The sequence below is a fragment of the Engystomops pustulosus genome, chromosome 6 (genome assembly GCF_040894005.1).
Source record: "Engystomops pustulosus chromosome 6, aEngPut4.maternal, whole genome shotgun sequence".
NCBI classification, from domain to species: domain Eukaryota; kingdom Metazoa; phylum Chordata; class Amphibia; order Anura; family Leptodactylidae; genus Engystomops; species Engystomops pustulosus.
The window spans coordinates 61,095,335-61,115,750 of NC_092416.1; the positions used below are offsets into that span (position 1 = coordinate 61,095,335).

Below are 20,416 nucleotides of genomic sequence, written 5' to 3' on the forward strand. Positions count from 1 at the left end.
CATGGTGCTGAATAAAATAGTATAGAAGTATCTATACTACGTATACTGGGTCCCGAATAACCATACTGTACTGTCTATGGTGCTCTATCTGTTCAAATATGTAAAAAAAAAATAGGCATCAGAATTGTAATCTGTGCCCTGATAACATCAAATGTTTATCTCTCATTTCTGAGGTTGTGCTATCATGTTATCACAGAGAATAATGAAGAGTTATATATTTCAAAGGGTTGTTTATACTTAAAATGCCGAGATGATTTCCATCAGTCCTCCATGGAATTGAGCATTAGATGTGAGTGACATGTCCTATTTCTGTGTTGTTGGCATTCACAATGGCCAGCTCTATTTGAGACACACATTATCAGTCTGGGATCTAACATAGTGGGTGGATGAAACGAACCTTTTCACCTCACAGTCATCAATTTAACCTCCGCACCATGCTAGATAAAGATTAAATAAAATACAGACTTGCCGAGGCCTTTGTAAGGGAGTGCATTGTTTAAAGGCAGCAGAGGAAAATATTGGAGCATAAGGGTAAAAAGAAAATTAATTAAAGTTTTACAGTGGTTTCTAAATGAGTTTATTATAAAATGTAAAAATACATTTTATATAAAATGTATGAATATATAAAGGAACCTATTGATTTGTTGTTATGGGCAAAATAGTGTTGGTGTGTGAAGCTCATTGTTTTCTATGCATTGTATTCAGAAGGAGAAGGATATTAGATTATCTCCTAGTTCAGGGCATCTCTCTATAACCAGTACAATAAGCTGCTGAATAAGAGTAGCTTCACTGTATCTCATTAATCTATGGATTATATGGTCCTCCAGCAGCCAAAAAGAAGATGTGAGTGCCAGAGGTTATATTACCAGGTGAGGATGTTTTGAGCAGGGTTAAGTGATGCATTTTTGAATGGCTTGTAAAAAGTTACTAAATGCCATGTAAAATGTCTAAAAAGTGCAGACATATCATAAAGTTATGGGCAGCTACTGTCCATAATGAAGTTTGGTGTTTCTGTTTTTTTACTGCCCTCCAACAATTAATTATCTCTTTGTAGGAAGACTTGTTATCTGTGAGAAAATGTCTACTTTCCATTGGCACCATTCACTAGTCTGTGCCATAGATTGGAAAGCCAAATGAGTCTTCCAAATGTTGCGGAATGGCAAATAACAGCAGTGTTGCCATATTCTGATGGGTTTTGTTTTTATAGCTTTCACTTTGCAGTCCAGATGTTGCATCCTCTTTACTCTTTGGGTCAGGACAATCACAGACAATCAAATTTATATAGTTTGGTTATGTCTTGTTCCCTTTCAAAGATTTCAAGGTAAAAAAAAAACCTTGCATCGCCTTATTCGGACACCCGTAGTGTTTACTAATTTGGTGTATGGCGCTCAGTAGGGTGTCATTTTTGGTGGGATTAGATGGAAAGCAAAATGGCAAAAAAGTTAAAAAATTTTACATTTTTTTATGGTATGGCGTTCACAACATGGAATAATAATTCTTATAGTTTGATAGCTCAGACATAGGGATACCTAAAATGTTTATAACTTTATTTTATTCATTTTTATATGCTTACATTTTTTGATTTTACAATTATTTCAGGCAGTCAGTGTGATATTGATGTATTATGAGCATTGTGCTCCTCAATGTCAGTCTGCATCTGGCAGACTGTTATGGAATCTGCCAAATGACAGCTACGGCAGCCTCCTACAAGCTCCCTGCTCTCATGGCAATAGATGAGTGTCCTCTGATTACATCATAGAGGCACCAATTGGTGCCCAATATGGCAGCGCTCATGTGTACCACTGTATAGGTGCTCAAATATGTCACATAACAGGTTAACTGCCATGCAAACACAGAACAAAATGCCCATTGTGTATGGCGGGGGCTCATCCCTACACTCCTTCAATGTTGATAGAGTTTGGTTAAAGATTTCAATATCTCATTGAAACAATTCACCATACAATATCCTAACATGTGTATATGAGTATATCAGTATTCTGTTTATTCTGTCCCCTTCCGCTTACTCCATGTGCTGCCTCCTAATTCCCCCTCCTTGCCTGTACATCCATTTATTTATCTGTACAGCATATTCACCTGACAACTCTCCATCTTTAAAGACCCGCAGAAATCCCAGCCTTAAAAGAATAATCGCCTTTAATTATTTATGCCTGTTCTTTGCACTCAATATGTACTTGACCCGCATGACTTGTGCATTTAATCAAAGCAATCCAGTGTTTATAGGTTTCCCACAATACCACTTACAATTTAACTTGGAAACAGTCTGTGCCTCTAATTTATTATTGGATTTTTGCTTTGATCCCAATTGTTTGAACTATTCCCCCTTATGACTTACACAATGCGTTACTATGTTACACAAGTGGATTTTTAGATGCTGTGGTGTTACATATATCTGCAGCTGTTTAATGGGCCGATGGGCTTTTGTGATTAAACTCATGATTGTAAAAAGCTTTCAAGAATACAGTACCATGGCTGTGGCATCAGTTATGTTCATTACATAGTGCAGTGTTACTGAGAATGACTTCCAATCATCACCAGTTTTCTCCCTCAAGTTTCAGTAAATCAGTTTGATCAAGTAAGTTTTCCCCTTTTCAAAAGATATAGGCTGACCGGCTCATTAGTGGGGTCCTAGTGGTGGGATCCCACTGAGATGCCATGGGGGATCATTGTACCACAAATTAATAGAGTGACAGGTCGGAAATGCACATTGTCGCTTAGTTCACTGATGGTACTGATAGATAAAGCCGAATACTGTGCTCAGCTATCAGAACCAATGAGTTTAAGAGAGGAAGGTGCAAGAGTGACCAGCTTCTCTATTCTTTTGAGGGTACAGTAAACCCCTATTCTCATTATCCCACCAAGCAGTAAAAGTTTCCCCTATTCTATGGAAAGGGGTCATCTTGTAGTCACCAGTCAACCCCTTCAATGTCATTTTTATGTTTTTATTAAAAAGTCACAAATTATGATACATACCATATATGCTCTAAAATGTTCAACTCCTTCACTCAAAAAGGGCAGGCAATATACAAGTGGTTTTGAAATTGGGTTGGGGCCTCCCATAGTCTGACATCTATAAGTTACAAAAGTTGTTACAACTTATGATGCAAGTTTACATTACATATATGCGCTAAAACTCATGTACTTTCCATACAATAATGAAGTATTTGATGAAGATGATAACAGCGACTGATCAGGAAAAATTGGCAAAATATTGCGTATTTGCAGCATGCAATACATGTGGATCCGTTTTTCTGCAGCAAATATAGAAAAAGTGCCCTTTTGACCCCAATGCAAAGGCTTTCTCTGATCTCCAATTGCTATATAATATCTAAGGAAGATGTATTATTTTATACTACTAGCTAGCATACCTTTTTAATATACAAGGGGAGTTCTATTAAATATAAAGTCTACAAAAATGAAAATGAAGGGTCGTTAAAGTATAAAAAGTAATTAAAATTTGTGTGTGTAAGAAATAGCTAAACATGAAGGAGACTTTGTGAAATATTCAATTGCGTTGCTCAGTGTCTCTGAAGATAAATGAAAAGCAAAATAGGTTAGGCAGAAGCCCCATTAATCACAAACAGAGTGTATTTGTCATTGCATTATATCAGTTTGGGCCATAGATTGTGATTATGATGGTAAAATATAAAGCTAGATATGCAGACAATGTGTAAAAGCCAACAATATAGCAATAACTGCTGTGAGTCTAAGAAAATTCCCTTGTTTATAGCTTGAGAGGGTGAAATATAAAGCAACACAGGGACGGGAACACTAAACTAAACACATTTTCAAAATGTATTAGCCTAGGACAGTGATGGCAAACCTTTTAGAGACCGAGTGCCCAAACTACAACAAAGACCCACTTATTTATCGCAAAGTGCCAACACAGAAATTTAATTTGTGATTTATACTCCCTTGTCTGTCACAGTTTTCATTGATACCAGCACCTGAGGACACCAATAAAGCAGAAAATAGTCCCAGGTAGCGCTGTCACTTTAAAATAGCTCTGTGCACAGCACTGTCCGGGGCTGTCTGGGACTGCAGGAAGATACCTGGAGTCATCTCTGGTGATGGCCTGAGTGCCCACAGAAAGGGCTCCGAGTGCCACCTCTGGCATCAGTGCCATAGGTTAGCCATCACTGGCCTAGGTCATATCACGTCTTTGGTTTACACACAATGTTTACGCCCAGAAAACACCCCCAACGTTACACTGACTGTAACTATAGACATACACTGGCAAGCGGGGGCATCCTTTTTGTCCCCCATCTATTCTGTAAACATTGTATACTGATTAAAAACAGAATGGAAAGACACAGCTACTTCCCTTCTGATGAGCGAAGTATAGGTTCACTGGACGCCATTGGAGCCTATGGGGAATGGATGCATTGTCCTCTTATGAGAGTATATTTTGCTCAGCAGGAGGGAGGTCCCCAGTGATGTCACTTTCCATGTTAGTGATGTCACTGTTTGCTTTCATTTGGAAGGGGGAGGAGACAAATGTGATATGCCACTGTATGTGCATACAGTAGGATACATATTTTGTAACAGGAAAACCAATTTTCAACAAATTCTATACTTTATCATTGTTCAGGAAAAAACAAAAACAATTATATATGGCTGGGGGACTATAAAAAACAATACACTGCCGGTCTCTGTGCGGAGAGATGTCCAGAAGTTATAGAGTATAAGAGGTTTATTGTTTTTACAGCCCCTTCTCCAGACATGTTTTTTATTCACAGACAACCCCTTTAACATTATGGCATCAAGTGATATCATTTATGACATTTGCAAATCATCAAATAAGGATTGTCCATAAAAGGAACCTTTCACAACTTCCATCAAATCCAACTTGTTGAATCCCTTAATAAATGCCAGTTCACTGATTCTAACCCCTACCATTCCCAAGCGATCATTTGGGTATTTATTTGTAGATCTGTCATATTTGTGGTGCCAGGCTGCACAGGACCTCCCACCTGACAGTAGATAACCTAATTTTCATGTTAGGTAATTAAACTATGCCAATAAGACTCTCTACTGTCAGAGGGATGAGAACTTATATAGTGTCAATCATCGGTGGCTGCCTCTGATGTTGGTGGTCTTGTGTGTCAGACTGAACTAAAACAAACAGATACACTGGAGGAGATATATCAAAAGTCTCCGAGAGCAGAACTGTTCTAGTTGTCCATGGCAACCAATCAGAGTTTAGCGTTAATTTTTCCACATATAAAATGAAAGATAACCTCTGTTTGGTTTCCATGGGTAACTAGAACAGTTTCACCTCAGACACTTCTAAAAAATCCCCCCCAATGAGTTCTCCAAATTGTACACTCTACATATTTAGCTGTCTTCTGCTTTGTATAATTGATGAGGATAAGGAACCTCCGAATTATCTTAGGAATGGATTGATAAATAGGTTTTCTAAACCTGAAAACTCCTTCAAGGTCATTAGGCGAGGACCATAACGGATGAACCAATTCTATGTACAGTAATATTCTGCAGTGCGATTAGCTCCCATTGGAGCAAAGCATAATATATGACATCTCTCTGGGTACCCTAGGGTTTAGGAGAAAATAATGGACCCCTGGACTATCTGTAGTTGTTGTAGGAGAAAGGCTCTACAGTATTTTTTCTGGTAAAACATATTTAAGTCAACTCCAGGTTGTTTTCTTTGTAGTTCATTCCGGTGCCTGGCAATAATTTAGAAAGCTAGAATTATGGGCTATAATTTCGAATCCATGTTGCAAATAGTGTTACAAACTTGATTTAAAGCAATATTTATATTCTTAAGGTGAACTTCTGGATAATGGAATCAGTCCAGAAAACTGTGATAAATTGAGAGGTGATAATCATAACGAAGTACATGGAAGGCAGGCTCTGGGAGCAGGGCTGTGTGTTTATGTGGGTATATAGATTTTTTAGATATTTGCATTGGTTTATTTGCAGTTGTCTTGGTGATTACTGCTATGTTTACTCAGTATGTCATATATATATATATATATATATATATATCTATATATAGATATATATATATATATATATATATATATATATATATATATATTACATCTGAATACTAAATACTAACACTAGTAACTAGTATCCTCTTATAGTTACATTAAATGGTAAAGTGAGACATATTTTATTATGTTACAATTTTGGGGTAATTTGTGCCCTCCCCTCATTCCCCTCAATGACTCAATGAGAATTTATCATACGCCGGTGCTGGTGTGCCAGTAGATTGTAAAGGTCATGCTCACCTGTCCCAGTGGATACATAAAATAGCTTAGGCCTATCAATGTATCCATCGGGTGGCCACCCAGCCAGGCAAAACTATATCAGGCTCGACCTGGCGTAGTTATGCATAAAAACCTGCAAACAAATAATCACAGATTTTTATGAAGTATTGCTCCACCAGAGGCTGTGCCGCTCCACACCTTCAAGGCGTGCAGTTGGCGTAATCGCAAAATGATAGATGTTGCGATTGCAATTATTTCAGTGCTTTGCAACAAATGGACCTCTTACTATTTACTATCCATAATTATGTCACATTCTACATGGAAACCTAATTCTGTTACATAGGATGGGACGTCACCTCTGATACAAACCTTTCTGGATGTCTGCATTTGTCCTCTTGCTTTGTTATGCATCGTTGAAAATAAGAAATAAATTGCCAACTAGGTGGTAAAATACAATAAAAAACCATTTGTTGTATATATATTATTTGCAAAATTATGAAAAAGAAGCATTAGAAAGCCAAGAAGATTCAGAAGTAGAGGAATCAAATATACAGCTCATTGTCCGTCACTGGGGACAGGCACTGGTGTGAATAATGAATGAATACTAAAAACATGTTGGCTCTATAGAAACAATGAAAAATTACATTCATACAGTAAATAGGTCCATGTTCAGCCCCAATAGACATTAAATAGTAAAGACTACTAGGAATAGATGGCCAGTGCATATTATTATTATTAATATGTGGTGAAATTATTGTAATTACCTCTGAATTTTTACCTGCAACGTGATGAGGACCTTTCACTACCTGTACCAAATCCAACTATTTTTATCCTTTATCAGCTTCCACTCCAGATTCCAGCAAAGTTAATTTTTTTTCCTGAAGTCTCCCTTTATTGCTGGGTGGAATAAGTTTTGGCACCCAATTTTTGAATTAAGCCCTGTTACAGGGCTGGTTCTGGTCTAAAGCAAAAAACCTGGTCCCGCCCACCTGACATTTGAGAGTCGGAACTCATGACACTGATTGCTCAGTCATAGGGAATGTGATGGATAGAAAAAGAGTTCCATTGCCCCAGAATCAGTGAAACAATTACTTTTAAAATCAACCGATAGTTGAAGTTGGTGAAGGTGATAAAAGGTCTTCTTTAGGTATTAGATGTTCACATAACATGAATAAGTCAGATTTCATACCCATTTTTCTTCCCAAGAACATTTTCCCTAGCAATAACCTCTTCTGGCTGTGTACATCACTTGCTTCTTTCCAGCATCTATGATGTCTTTAAGATGTCTAAAAGGCTTCACTGCAAATTTATACAAGAAAGACATTAACGTTAACTAATTGTGAAGATTTTTTTCTCACCAAAATTTCCCTTTTTTTCATTCATTGTGTCTAGTTCTATCATTTTTCCCACTTATAATTAGCACCTCATTATCCACTAGCTGAATTCATTACCCTAACGGGCTGAATAATCAATCATGTAACAGTTAATTACATAAATCACAGATTATTCTGGTGTTGTACAACAATATTTCCCATGTTTTACGTTTTAAAGGTCTGCAGTCTTCGATAAGTAAAATACTTCATTACTATGTAGAATTGCCATGAAATATATGTTCGAAAAGTCTCTTGAAAGAAAAACTGTCACCAGGTCTGGGCTCATTATCCCCATGCTGCAGAAATTTAGGGTCTCAAAACTCTCCGTCTTTTGGTTAAAAGGTTAAATAACTTTAAAGTGACTTTAAAAGGTAATAAAGTCATAAACCAAAGATAATATGCAATGGACATAGACAGTTTTGATACTCTTAAACTTAGTGTAATGGGCATCAGGACCCAAACTTGTTGACTGCTTTATTTCAATGTTTTAAGAAAATAAAGGCGTAATGCCAGATTAATATCTCAAATATTAGGGTTTTTTTCTTTTTCTGGTTATCTCTTTAAGCATCCAGTAGACTTGAAGGTTCCCTTTTCAGAGGTTCTGTTATAAAGATTTTCTTTGCGCAATGTTTGCCCCTTTCCAACAAGTCACATGGAGCCTTTGTCCGCAGGATCAGTTGCATTCCATATACTATATTATATTATTTTCATCAGTCGCATTGTATAGAATGACAAGGTGCATGTGTGACCTTCCTGTGGATAGGTGATCTGCTGTGATTGTGGGAAAACCCCTTTTATAGACCCATGGCCTCAATTAAAAGCCATATGACACATAAACATGGTTCCAGGAAGTTTGGTAAAGGTAACTTGTAATATAACAAATGGATGATTACCTAACCACATGAAAGGTCTCTATCAATGACACTACACAAAACCTAGCATTATAGAAAACCAAGTATCACTTTGTGGTTTCACTCATTTGATCATTAGGACTAAAAAGTGAACCACTATTTTTTTAATAATGTAAAATTGTTTAGATAGAATAGAAAGCCTCTGTATTGTGATAATCCTGTTATCATAATGATCCTATCAAAATTCTCTTTAATTCCGATGCAATGAGCAGGATAAGCAAAATCCTATTTGTGTTGTCCCTCTAATCTCTCCAGAGAAATGGAAAGATGTGTTGTTTTCATGGAATTCTCTGAGCTAAGGATAAACCTGATCATACATATAAGCTAAGTAAATGCCACAAACCTTCAGAAACACTTCAGGAAAAAAACAAAGGCTTACACAGGTTAAAATCCAACGTGGTTCTTGTTATCACAGTGGGGACAGTTGGTCAGTGGTCTTGGAGAATGATATGTATTCTGCATGGTGAGCTGAAGATCTTTTTATCGATGCTTAGGACACAGAGGGCCAATTTAAAGTACCAAATTCTTAAAAAGTCTGAGTCCCCTTGAACACAGCTTTTTATTTCTAGTGGCTTGCTATGCATATCGTAATGTTCAATGGGCAATGCGGTCATCCGTCTTCCGTTCTGTTTCTTGTGCTGTTGTTATGGGTTACTATAGCTGCACAAGCCAAGGATCCATTTGGCCAGATAACTTTGTTTTCTCCTGATGTTATATATATATATATATATATATATATATATATATATATATATATATATATATTTAAACCTTATTTAAAATTAAACTAGCAATAGTTTAATTTTTGTTAAAATATTTATAATATTTTAAATATTGATATAGAATGGATTCTCTCTATTAATATCTCTAGGCAAGGTTAAATAATGGTTAAATTTGATTTAGAACTACTCAATGGTGTTTCTGAAAAGTTTTGAGGGTAAGTTTTGCACTAGAGGGACGTTTAGCCGGCTCATAGATCTTGTTTCCAATTGGCAACAAGAAAAGGAATTTTTAATCCAAGTAAATAACATATGCTACAATAGAAGCCAAACAAGCTTCATGATTGGGTCAAATGGGCGCTACTGGTGTGATAATTTTACACTTCCGTTACTTCTGTTATTGTCGTTGTACTTCAGTGTTTCTGAAGGGAGGAGAACAAAAGAATCAATTACTTTGAGTGTAAACTTAGCACCTAATGGTCAGGATATCTGCCATAATAATCTTCACGGGTGACTCAATGTGTAACTTCCTATTATAACTGAAGGGAAAAAATGCTTTCATAATGGTTAAATTGCTTAATTACCTTCTCCGATTCTTATACTGATTCCCTATTGGTCTAATTTTGATGCAAAGATCACGCTTGCTCAGCCTATCACTGGCTGTTAAGGTGTGAGTGGTCATTTTCTGGTTGGAAGCAAAACTCAGGGGGGAACAAATTTTCAACACTAGCAGTAAGTAGTTGAAAAAAATGATCATCAAAATAAGAGCGGTAAGTGAACATCGGAATAAGAGTGACAGGTAAGTATTGTTAATTTTAACCCATTCTGCATCATTCAGCAAGCATCTTCCTAGTGGGAAAACACCTTCAACGATAGTGTATAAAATTCTTTGTCTGTTGGATGTTAATTTGCCGTCGAAAGACTGATGCTAGTTTTGGAAATCTGTGGTAGGGGGTGGTCTCTCTATGGGAGTGCAGACTGTGTTCAATTTTAATGTTTATAGCAACTAAACATAACTGTGATTTTTTTTTTATCTTTTGGAACATATGGGCAAAGCACCAGGAATTAGCATTTCAGATATCTTTCCTAAATCGAGTAAGTGAGGCTTCCATTCCTGCTATTAATTAAGAGCATCTTGAACCTCATCAATATGTTACAGATGTAACCAGCTCTGCGGGAGCAATATATCCAAATTTAAAAAATGACATTTAGCTCAGTCAAAACTCAGGCAGGAAAACCCTTCACTCCCTCTTGATCTATTTATTAAATTCCTGTGGGATGTCAAGGGAACACTGATGAAGTGTAGGGAGAAGAGAACAGTAGGGGAGAAAGATATCAGCATTTCTATTTTAGAATATTCTCGCTATTTTTTCTACAGCTAAATTCTAAATTAATGCTTATTAAAGTGAAGTATAACCAATTTACAGTTTTTTTTCATGTGTGCCCTCTGTAAGGATTCACATCAACGCCATTTGCATAAATATTCAAGTGATATTCAAACTTTACAATATTAGTAGCCAGTTGATCAAGAGACCTCATAACTTTGCTTCTGTGTTGGGGACAATCTTACAGTCTTCTCTTTAGAGTGAGACGCTAGCACCATGCTGATGTCAGCAACCTGTCACATTCCCTAATAATTCCTAGTTGCTTGGCACTACCCAATCAGAGGTCAAACTCATCTACCAACTACTAGCAAGTGATGGTTGTGAGTGGAGTACATTCACTCCAATCACTATAAAGCAAAAGTGATTATAGCGCCTTTAGATGCCACCATACTTCTTGATATCATGTCATTTGGAATAAGTAATGATGGCCCATGAGAGCACATATTGTAGATATGAGGTTTAACTGTCACAAATAGACAGACCACCAGCCGGATTGTTAGCTAACTTAGAAAATCTCCCAATATACAGAGTTCATTATAAATAATCAGTTAACTGGACCATCGTAATAGATTGTGTGTCATAGAAATGGTGAATTGATTGCCTGCAAATTGCCCTTTAATTTGTATTACTTTTTAACTCATTTCTTATGAAAAAAGTTTGCACAACCTTTTATAAATAAAAAACAAAGATATATGATATTAGGTCCTGAACAAACCATGAATGGCATCTTTTATTTATGCATGTCTAAAAGATTTATTCTGCAAATGCTCTTATGTCGTGTTTGGTGGTGATGTTATACGGCTCTAGGTGGATGGAGATAGTCCATGAATAAAAGACAAGCTCCGGATGTCTGCTCAACATAAATATTATGGGCAATATGATGTGAAATCTTAACATTTTTGGAAAATATAGTAGAATTTAGGCTTTTTAAAGAGACTGCTGAACTTTCTTTTACCCTATTCAGGTTGAAGAGTAGTTAGAAGCATCATATCTGTAGACTGCACATAAGAGTCTTTAACATGGCTAACAAATCAGAAACAATTACTTGTTAGGGATTTAGCTAAGTGTTCAGTAGATAAACTCCATAAAGATCAATAAACACCCCATCAAAAGAGCCAAATCATCCAATAAAAGTCAAATATCAAGTATGTATATAATGGCTCCAACCATTATTATGAACTTTTGCTATGGCAGTCCAGATGGGGGGGGACTCTCCAAGCAGACACATTAGTGTATTATCCTTCTAGTTCTGTGGAGTGACAATGTGGTTAGATTATCAGGGTACAAGGTGTACGTAAATACACTTTCATCTGGCTTCTATACTACCACACTAACACATAGAGAGAGGGATGAGACAGATCAGAGATGCATGAGATTTTACAGAGGCTGATAGACCATTACACTGTTACACTGTGAGCTCTGCTTCATCTCACAGATATGTGCCTGCCTCCCCCTTCTCCTGGATCACATATCTCCTTGTAGTTTACATAAAGCATGTTGGGGGTAATATATCAGTAGGCTGCTCCTTGGGACAGTTCTATCTGTTGTTGGCCCTGATCTTATTATATCTCATCTCTAATGCCAACCAATCAAATGAAAAACATTAATCCTACTACAGACAAGACACAGAATAGTAGCTACAATTCCAGGCAATTGTCTTACAGCTAGTATTAAGACAAAGTTGAGCAGGGGGGTAAGGCTTTATACCATGGGGGCAAATAGAAAGATTTTTTTTCTAAATTTCTCTGTTTTAAATGCACTGACCATCTTTTGTATCCCTTTAAATAAATTTGTACTTAGATAATTAGGATGTAATTTTTAGTGCCAGACAGGAACCATCCAAATGTGTGTAATTACTCCCCAATAAATCCAGAAAGAAACTTGTATAGCTTGTAAAAGAACCTCTACAATACTATTATCTGAGCAGTAACACAGGACATAAACTATATCTAATGTTCTAAATCTAAACTGCTCTAAAACTCATTTTCTCTGCACCCTCTGTATAATAAGAAGAGAGCACTCCTGGACACAACAGGTTTTTGGCTCTATTTACTAAGTAACGATTAGCCAACATATACCCTAATATAAGCAATGACTTTTTTTTCAGATGGGAACTTGAGGCAAAATCAAATTAAAATGTATTTTGTTAACACTAATTATGAAAACAGAAGTCATTAAAGAGAGTTATAAAAACCAATAACTTTGGCTCGAGGCTAGAATTAATTTGTTTGTTTCTAACCTCAGGTTGATACTAACAAAATTATGTGGGTAAGTGAGGAGGTGTTTTAAAAAAAAAAAAAAAAAAAAATACCATCAGCCAGCTGGAGAAGTAGAGATAATTACACTCAGAGTGGTCTGTAATGATATTGGACACATTACAAGGGGCTTCATTTAATAGACTGCGGTGGAATTGTATGGGACGTGGCTGAAATTTTGTATAGCATAAAAATAAGGCAATTACAAAGATCATATGTTTCAATTAACTATTCAATATCTGATGAGATAAGTATGTGATAGAGATTATAGAAAGGATATTGCTGTAAGTCCACTGTGTTCAATAGTGTCAGTATATAGTGCGGAAAACAAAAACTAAAAAAAAAATATCTAAAATAATATAATAAATGATACATTTTAATGGGAGTATTTTTCAAACTATAAAATAAATATATCTAAATAAAATAATAATAATGCCAGACATAGGTGATAAATGTAATATGGTTTGGAATATTTTTGTTGGTGTCCCCAACAATCATGAGATCATAGGTTCTCTGTGTATATAGATCATGAGTGCACATATCCTATACTCTACACATTCACTACACTGCCCCATGCCAGGTGGAGAAGGGGTGCAAGTGTAAGATTCCTGCCACAGTCTATATGTGGCAAATTTTTAGTTGTGTGAAGAGCACGGCTGGCCAGGAGTGGGTCGGCGTGGGAAATTACTGTTCCCTGCACAGTTGCTGCAGCCAGCAGATTTTCACATGCTCACATGTGCACGAACGCCTGCATATGATAAATATACCCCATTGACAGCACGTCCAGCTAATTCTACACTCTCCCTGGCTTAGAATTTTACAATAACTTGCACTGGGAACTCTGCGCTTCGGTGCGCCTTGGCTATCATCATGGATTCTTCTAACTTTTTTGTGAATATACTGTGATTGGAAGGTTACATAGAATAGCAGAAAAATACCCTTTTAAGGCAGAAGCCCCTTTTCCTGTTCTGATTGTAGTAGGGTAAGCTTTGGCACCAAAACTAAGGGACATCAGACAAGGTCATTAGTGTAGACTCTGGAGGAATACTAGATCTGCCAGTTACCTGGTGCATACACCACACTTTGGAAATGTATGTACTCTATTTCACATGGTAGAAGGTTTAACTGTAAAGGGGCATAGCACAGCAGGAAAGAGGACTTGTTTAAGATATCCCAATATGCATCAATCAGATATACCAACCAGTAAGTAGAATAAAGTTTCCAAAGATGCATCAATCATCCAGCATGAACCAATTTATTAAACAAATCAGTTTGTAAAGAATAAGATGCTGTGGTAATAAAATCACCCAATTTTCGCCCACACTGTGGCCGCATCATAATAGCAGTGTAGGGTCACGCCCAAAGCGTCTAATATGGTTTTGCCAATCACATATGTACCACATTCTAGGCACACCCTACATCTTGCATTGTGAGTGCAGTGCTCATAAAATGATCATAAAAATTTGTGATTGACTCCTAGGCACAATCCTTCCTTATAAACACCACTTTAGTTTATGAGCAGTCTTAAAGTAATGATTTACAAGCCCATCGTGGTGCAATTCATCTGAGCCAACATCTCACCGTTACAGTCGCACAAATGTCCATTGACAGTTTCTATAGCATAACGCAGTGATTTAATATCACATCAGCATGTGTTCCATCACCAGACTCACCATGAAGCGCTCCCACTTTTACACTGTGAAATCTCATTCCCAGCAGTGTGACATACATGAAGTCATGTTAAGATTGGACAAGTACGTCAAAATCCATGTCCCGTCTGTCAGATCTATCTAACCGTTGTATATATAAAGCTTTGCATTCCCTTTCATGTGAAAGATTAATTTTGTAGAGCAGAACCAAGACACATGGCACAGATCTTTACATATTAATTTACAGAATCCTTCACAATAACGTTCCCGGTTGACGTTGTCAGTCTGAATGGAAAAGTGATGGATATAAGATGTGAATTAATGCGCAGTCTATGGAGTAGACCTTGTCCGTGTGCTCAGGATGGGAATTTCTCTGTTCTTTTAGTGTGTTTTGCTCTTATTGAGCCTGATTTATAACAATTCCAAGCGCTGGACGGAGCCGCTCTGACAGGCCCCCAAGGGGAAAGGAATTGTCTTGGGATGGTTCTACTTGCTACTCTATTTTTACTTTGATGATGAGTAAACAGTTTACTCTTGTTAATATGTCAGAGTCCTTGGAGATACCCTCTGCAGAATATAGAGGATGATAAAATATAGTGTGCCATATGTTCATTTGTATATGTCAAAGAGTTGACTTTTTATGCTCGGAATAGTGCTTGCATTTCATTGCATAATAACAGGAGATCTGGATAAGGGAGGCCGCAGACTGTGTGTACTGAGTAAACGAATCCTGAAAATAGATAATAATCTTGTAATGAATAATTGTACTGTGTTACACAATTTTATTTTTAAGGCTATAACAAAGTCATATTAAGTAATTGGTTAATCCTTTGCTCTGGGTATAGGGGACTACCATATTAAAATGCACCAAACCTGTTTGGCTTAAAGGGAACCTACCACCACAAATCTACCTATAAAGGTAGATCGGGCGGTAGGTGGATCAATGGGACGTGAAGATAGCCCTTTTAAGGGCTAAACCTCACGTCCCCGAACTTCTTTAGTAACTTTAATTTTACTTTTATGGTAATTTTATTATGCGGCTACTGGGGCGTGGAGTAGCCGCCTCTGAGATTACACGAGGCGGCTACTCCACGCCCCGGTAGCCACTTTACCCCTCCTACTCACCATCTTCGGCACGCAGCTGCATGTAGCTGTGCGCCCTTGTCCGACGAATCTGCCATCTGCGCATGCGCAGAATCTGCACATGCGCAGACTGCAGGATCGTCGGATGAGGGCGCACTGCTACGAGCAGCTGCGCACCGAAGATGGTGAGTAGGAGGGGTAATGTGGCTTCCGGGGCGTGGAGTAGCCACCTCGTGTAATCTCAGATGCGGCTACTCCACGCCCCAGTAGCCGCATAATAAAATTACCTTAAAAGTAAAATAAAAGTTACTAAAGAAGTGCGGGGACGTGAGGATTAGCCCTTAAAAGGGCTATCCTCACATCCCATTGATCCACCTACCACCCGATCTACCTTTTATAGGTAGATTTGTGGTGGTAGGTGCCCTTTAAAGGGAACCTGTCAGCAGAAATTGACCCAGTAAACCACCATCAGTATGTTGTAAAAAAGATTAAAGGGGTTTTCCCACGAACAAAAGTTAGGCCCTATCCATGGTCTCTGTGCTGAGACTCCCACAGATCATGAAAACGAGGGGTCCGATGGGGTCCCACGTACCTCCATCGGACCCCTTGTTGCTCCGTCAGACTATTGAAGAAAGACATCCGTGCATGACCGTTCTGTTCCATTAATCTATATGGAGCTGACTGAGATTGCAGAGCGCCGCTCTCTCCGATCTCATTCAGCTCCATAGAGATTACTGGAGCAGAATAGTCATGCACCGCCATCTGACGGAGCAACAAGGGGTTCCGACGTAGGTGGGGCCTAACTTTTGTTAGTGGAAAAACACTTTAACATCTTCCAGATTCTGTTTCTTTCATGGCCCAATGTGGCATCCTCATCCAGAACACCAGCTTTGAAGTGAGATGCAAATTGGTTATATAAGGACAGGGAGGTGGAGAGTTTAGCAATTAAGTCCAGCTCACCTTGGATCAAGAATATCCGCTTTGCTCATATTTTTCATACACAAAACTGAATCAAGTACATAAAATAATGCAATGGGGCAGAGTTATTACTCTACAGTTTGGTTTCATGTGATTCTGTTTTTATTATTAACATGACTCACTTTTACAAGTATATATAAGTATACCTCTCTCCATGCAAGAAAATTGGATTGGCTCATGAGGGCATCTGTCGCAAGGCTGTGAGTCCTTGTGTCATTATCACTGCCCTCCCATCTCTTACTGCCTCCCTTTTCCTTGCAGCATTGGATCCACTCATGTTGAAAGGAGTGAGGAGCAGAAAGTGGGAGGAAGGATAGCTGTTAAAGGCCTTGTCCGAGAATATAAATAAATTTGGGATGGGCTGGGCTTTTTTAAAAAAAATAAAGCTGTATTCATCTCCTCCGTTGCACCAGGGGTCCTGCACCTGTGGTATGTCTGATCTGTGCCCGTGTTTGTTTACAGAGGCACGAAAGCTGCGCTCGGGGAGCTTCCTGCTGGAATAGGTAGCCGGCCACTCCCATCCTTCCCTATCTCTCAGCGTTGTAGGCGCTGGCATAGGGTGACAGATGGGAGTGGCAAAGCAGGAAGCTCCCCAAGTGCAGATTCTGAGCTATGATGAGATAATGATGATGACACAGGGACTTGGATGCCCCCATGACTCAAGTTTGATAACAGGGAGTCAGGTATAGGTTTATCAGCTTTTAAAAGTGAGAGGAACCAGTAATCCGAATTATAAAATCCTGATGACAGGTCCCCCCCCCCCCAAGCACAATATGAAGATGTACAGTTGTGTCTTGGTTCGGGTTTACAGGCGCTCTTTGATTCTGCTCTCATTTACAATTTACTGAAGCCAAAAGCTTGTACATTTTACACTGATGAACACAAAATGTAATTTTTTTCCCTCTCATACCCAAAAGACATGAAGCTAAAAAAAAACAACATCATTAAATGACTAATGAACATGTAGCATGGAGCATCTATATTTTCACAAATCATTTTAATGTCTGAAAGAAAGGCAAAAACACCTTGCGCAATTAAAAGTAAAAATAAAAAAAAAGGAGCGACATGAAACTCTGCTGGAGAGAATTATTTACCCTGAGCAAAGCAAGAGAATGAGGAATGCCAGCCATGATTAATGATTTTCCTGCACAAAATTTGAAAAGCCAAGTTTCTTCAACTAGAAGTTTGATCTGGACTGTAAGTTGGAAAATCTGCAGGGAAATCGAGCCAGGGAGCCAGGAAAGGGCAGTAGTTCAATAACTTCGCTGCCTATGATGAGAAATATATCCATGTCATAAATTTGAGCTGCCACCTACATCTAATATTGAAGGTCACGACTTCCTTTTGGATAAACTTTAGATGTACCACAAGGCACAAAATCACATTTCCTTACAGAGAAAGATGGCACACACTTGTAATAAAATTAGAAAAATAAAAGCAGACATCACTAATTGCTTATCATGATGCAGTGGTAAAGCAGGGATGCTGCAAGCCTTGATGTACAGTGCTGTGCAAAAGATTTAGGCAGGTGTAAAAAAAAACGAAAAATCTTTTTTAAAAATAGAAGTTTCCACAGATTCAGGCAGCCCTCAGATTTCATACATGATAGGTTCTACAGGTTTGTTCTTAAGTTGAATTTGCATGTAAGTCGCAACAGGTATATTTGAAAAAAATTCTCCCAGTGACAGTTGGATTTTCTAAATTTTGGACATGATTTATTAATAATTACAGAGACCTTATAGCTGATCAGTCCAGCCTGGGACTCAAATTCTATAAATGACCAGCATCCATAGAGCTTCATCAGAAGTCACAGTGGGCAGAGAGCTCTTTCTGTAACTAGAAGCCATCTTTAAGTTGGGTATCCTTAAGTCTGGGACTGCCTAAGGTATTTAGTGGGAAAAAATCAAGTAAAATCTGAATTTTTATCATAAACAAATGTCTTCTATGTACACTTGCATTCAGTTTTTTGAATGAACTCAGCAGGGAGGTTGTTTCAAAGATTTTGGAGAACTACTGTAACCACACATCTTCTGTGGTTAAAGGTTTGCTCAGATCCTTTATATCATCTCATAGGATTTGGTTAATGTTGAGATCAGGGCTCACAAAACTTTTTCACAGTAACTTCATTAGTATAATCTAAAACTGGGCCCAAACAATTTCATGCATTCAAAGGAAATCTACCATCAGGCATGATACACCAGTTGACACTTACTCATAGATCCAGGCACCATGGTTGTGGTAATCTCTTTATATTTGTTATCCATGGCCTCCTTCCTTCTAATATCAACTTTTAAAAGTATGCTAATGAGCCTTAAGTGCTATGGGGGACCTTACTTCTGTACTCTGGCTTCATCTGGTGTCTAGTGAGAGGAGGAGAGACCTATCAGTCATCACACTAGGCTATACTCGTACTGCCTATTTCATGCATATATAGTGGGTTGTATAGGTTTATTGGCAGCAGGTGTTTGTATATAAACATGTTTTTCTAGGCCATGTGATTGGTTTGTACATGAAAAATCTTAGTTGTACAAGAAAGAGTCACAAACTTTGCTATAGTAATGTTTTGTGTCTTTTGTTTTATTCCAGTGTCTATATGGCTGCTATGTACATTCGTCCATCATCCCAACTTTCCACAGAAGGTGTTACTGGCTTCTACAGGTAAGAACATTTGGATTATTTTTTATCAACGCCCATAAGTGGAGAGCAAGATGCTGGTTGGTTGCTATATATGTTTGGTTGGCTTCTGAACATGGCTTGTTTATGGATTAATGGAGTCTCATTACATATTAGAATTGGCTTTGAAGAAAGTTGTTCAATAAATTCATAATTTTTTTTAAATTTGTTTTAGCATGTTGTTGCATAATTTTATAGTTGGTTTCTTGTGATAAATATGTGGTAGATGTTGTATTACATTTTTATAATTATGAGTCATTGTTAATGGTTTCTGGATGTACAATAGGTTCATATGAATACAGTCATGGCAACCATTTGGTGAGTCTAGGTTAGATGGAATGGAAATGTGTTTTTTTATTTCTTTCTCTGTGAATTGTCACGCGAAATAGCATTGAGCCTTCTAATACGATTTTGTTTCTAAAAGATTAATAGACTAACTGTAACTGGATACAATAATATAATTCTTACTTCTTCTAATTTAACATTATTGTGTTCCGTTACTTACTGTTCAAATTTTGCATATATAAAACAAAATCATTAAAAATGTTTATACGTCATTAAGGAACACAAGATACTTAATTCAATATTTAAAATGTTTTCAATTTTTTCCTACTTTCTATGAATTATTTTGCAGTAAAATGCACAATAAATTTACAGATTTTTGCGTTATTATGAATGATTATATACATTGAAAGTAAAATTTTGAAAACATAAATCTATGCAAAAGAATTTTTTTTTTTAATTCCATGCTGCATATAATACCTATGACTCAAGCATGAATCCTGCAATGTCAATTATTTTGGCAAACCTTGGAGAAAAGCAGCAGAATTCAACTTTACTGAAACAAATGCTGAAAGTTTTATTAAATTTTACTATAAAAAAAAAAATTACTATAAAAAGTTTATTGTATCCAGAGCATTATGTTTATATATTGTGGCTAATTTACATATGCATTATATATATATATATATATATATATATATATATATATATATATATATATATATATATGTGGTTTATCATAATTTATTTTCCTGTTAAGGGTTTGGAATGATTTTAGATGAATAATGAATTAATATTAACTACATGATAGTAATATATGTAATTCATTTTCTTAAAGAAAAGACAAGGGCTGA

General features: G+C 37.2%; 1 protein-coding gene across 10 annotated transcripts in view; it reads left to right on the forward strand.

Moving 5' to 3' along the window:
• Positions 1 to 20,416, forward strand: part of CAMTA1 (calmodulin binding transcription activator 1) — a 1,053,810-nt gene that overhangs the window by 601,616 nt on the left and 431,778 nt on the right. For all 10 annotated transcript variants that reach the window (XM_072156284.1, XM_072156283.1, XM_072156282.1 and 7 more), the window contains one exon: positions 19,194 to 19,265. In XM_072156284.1, coding sequence (XP_072012385.1) covers positions 19,194 to 19,265 — 72 coding nt within the window. The remainder of the gene's footprint in view (positions 1 to 19,193; positions 19,266 to 20,416) is intronic.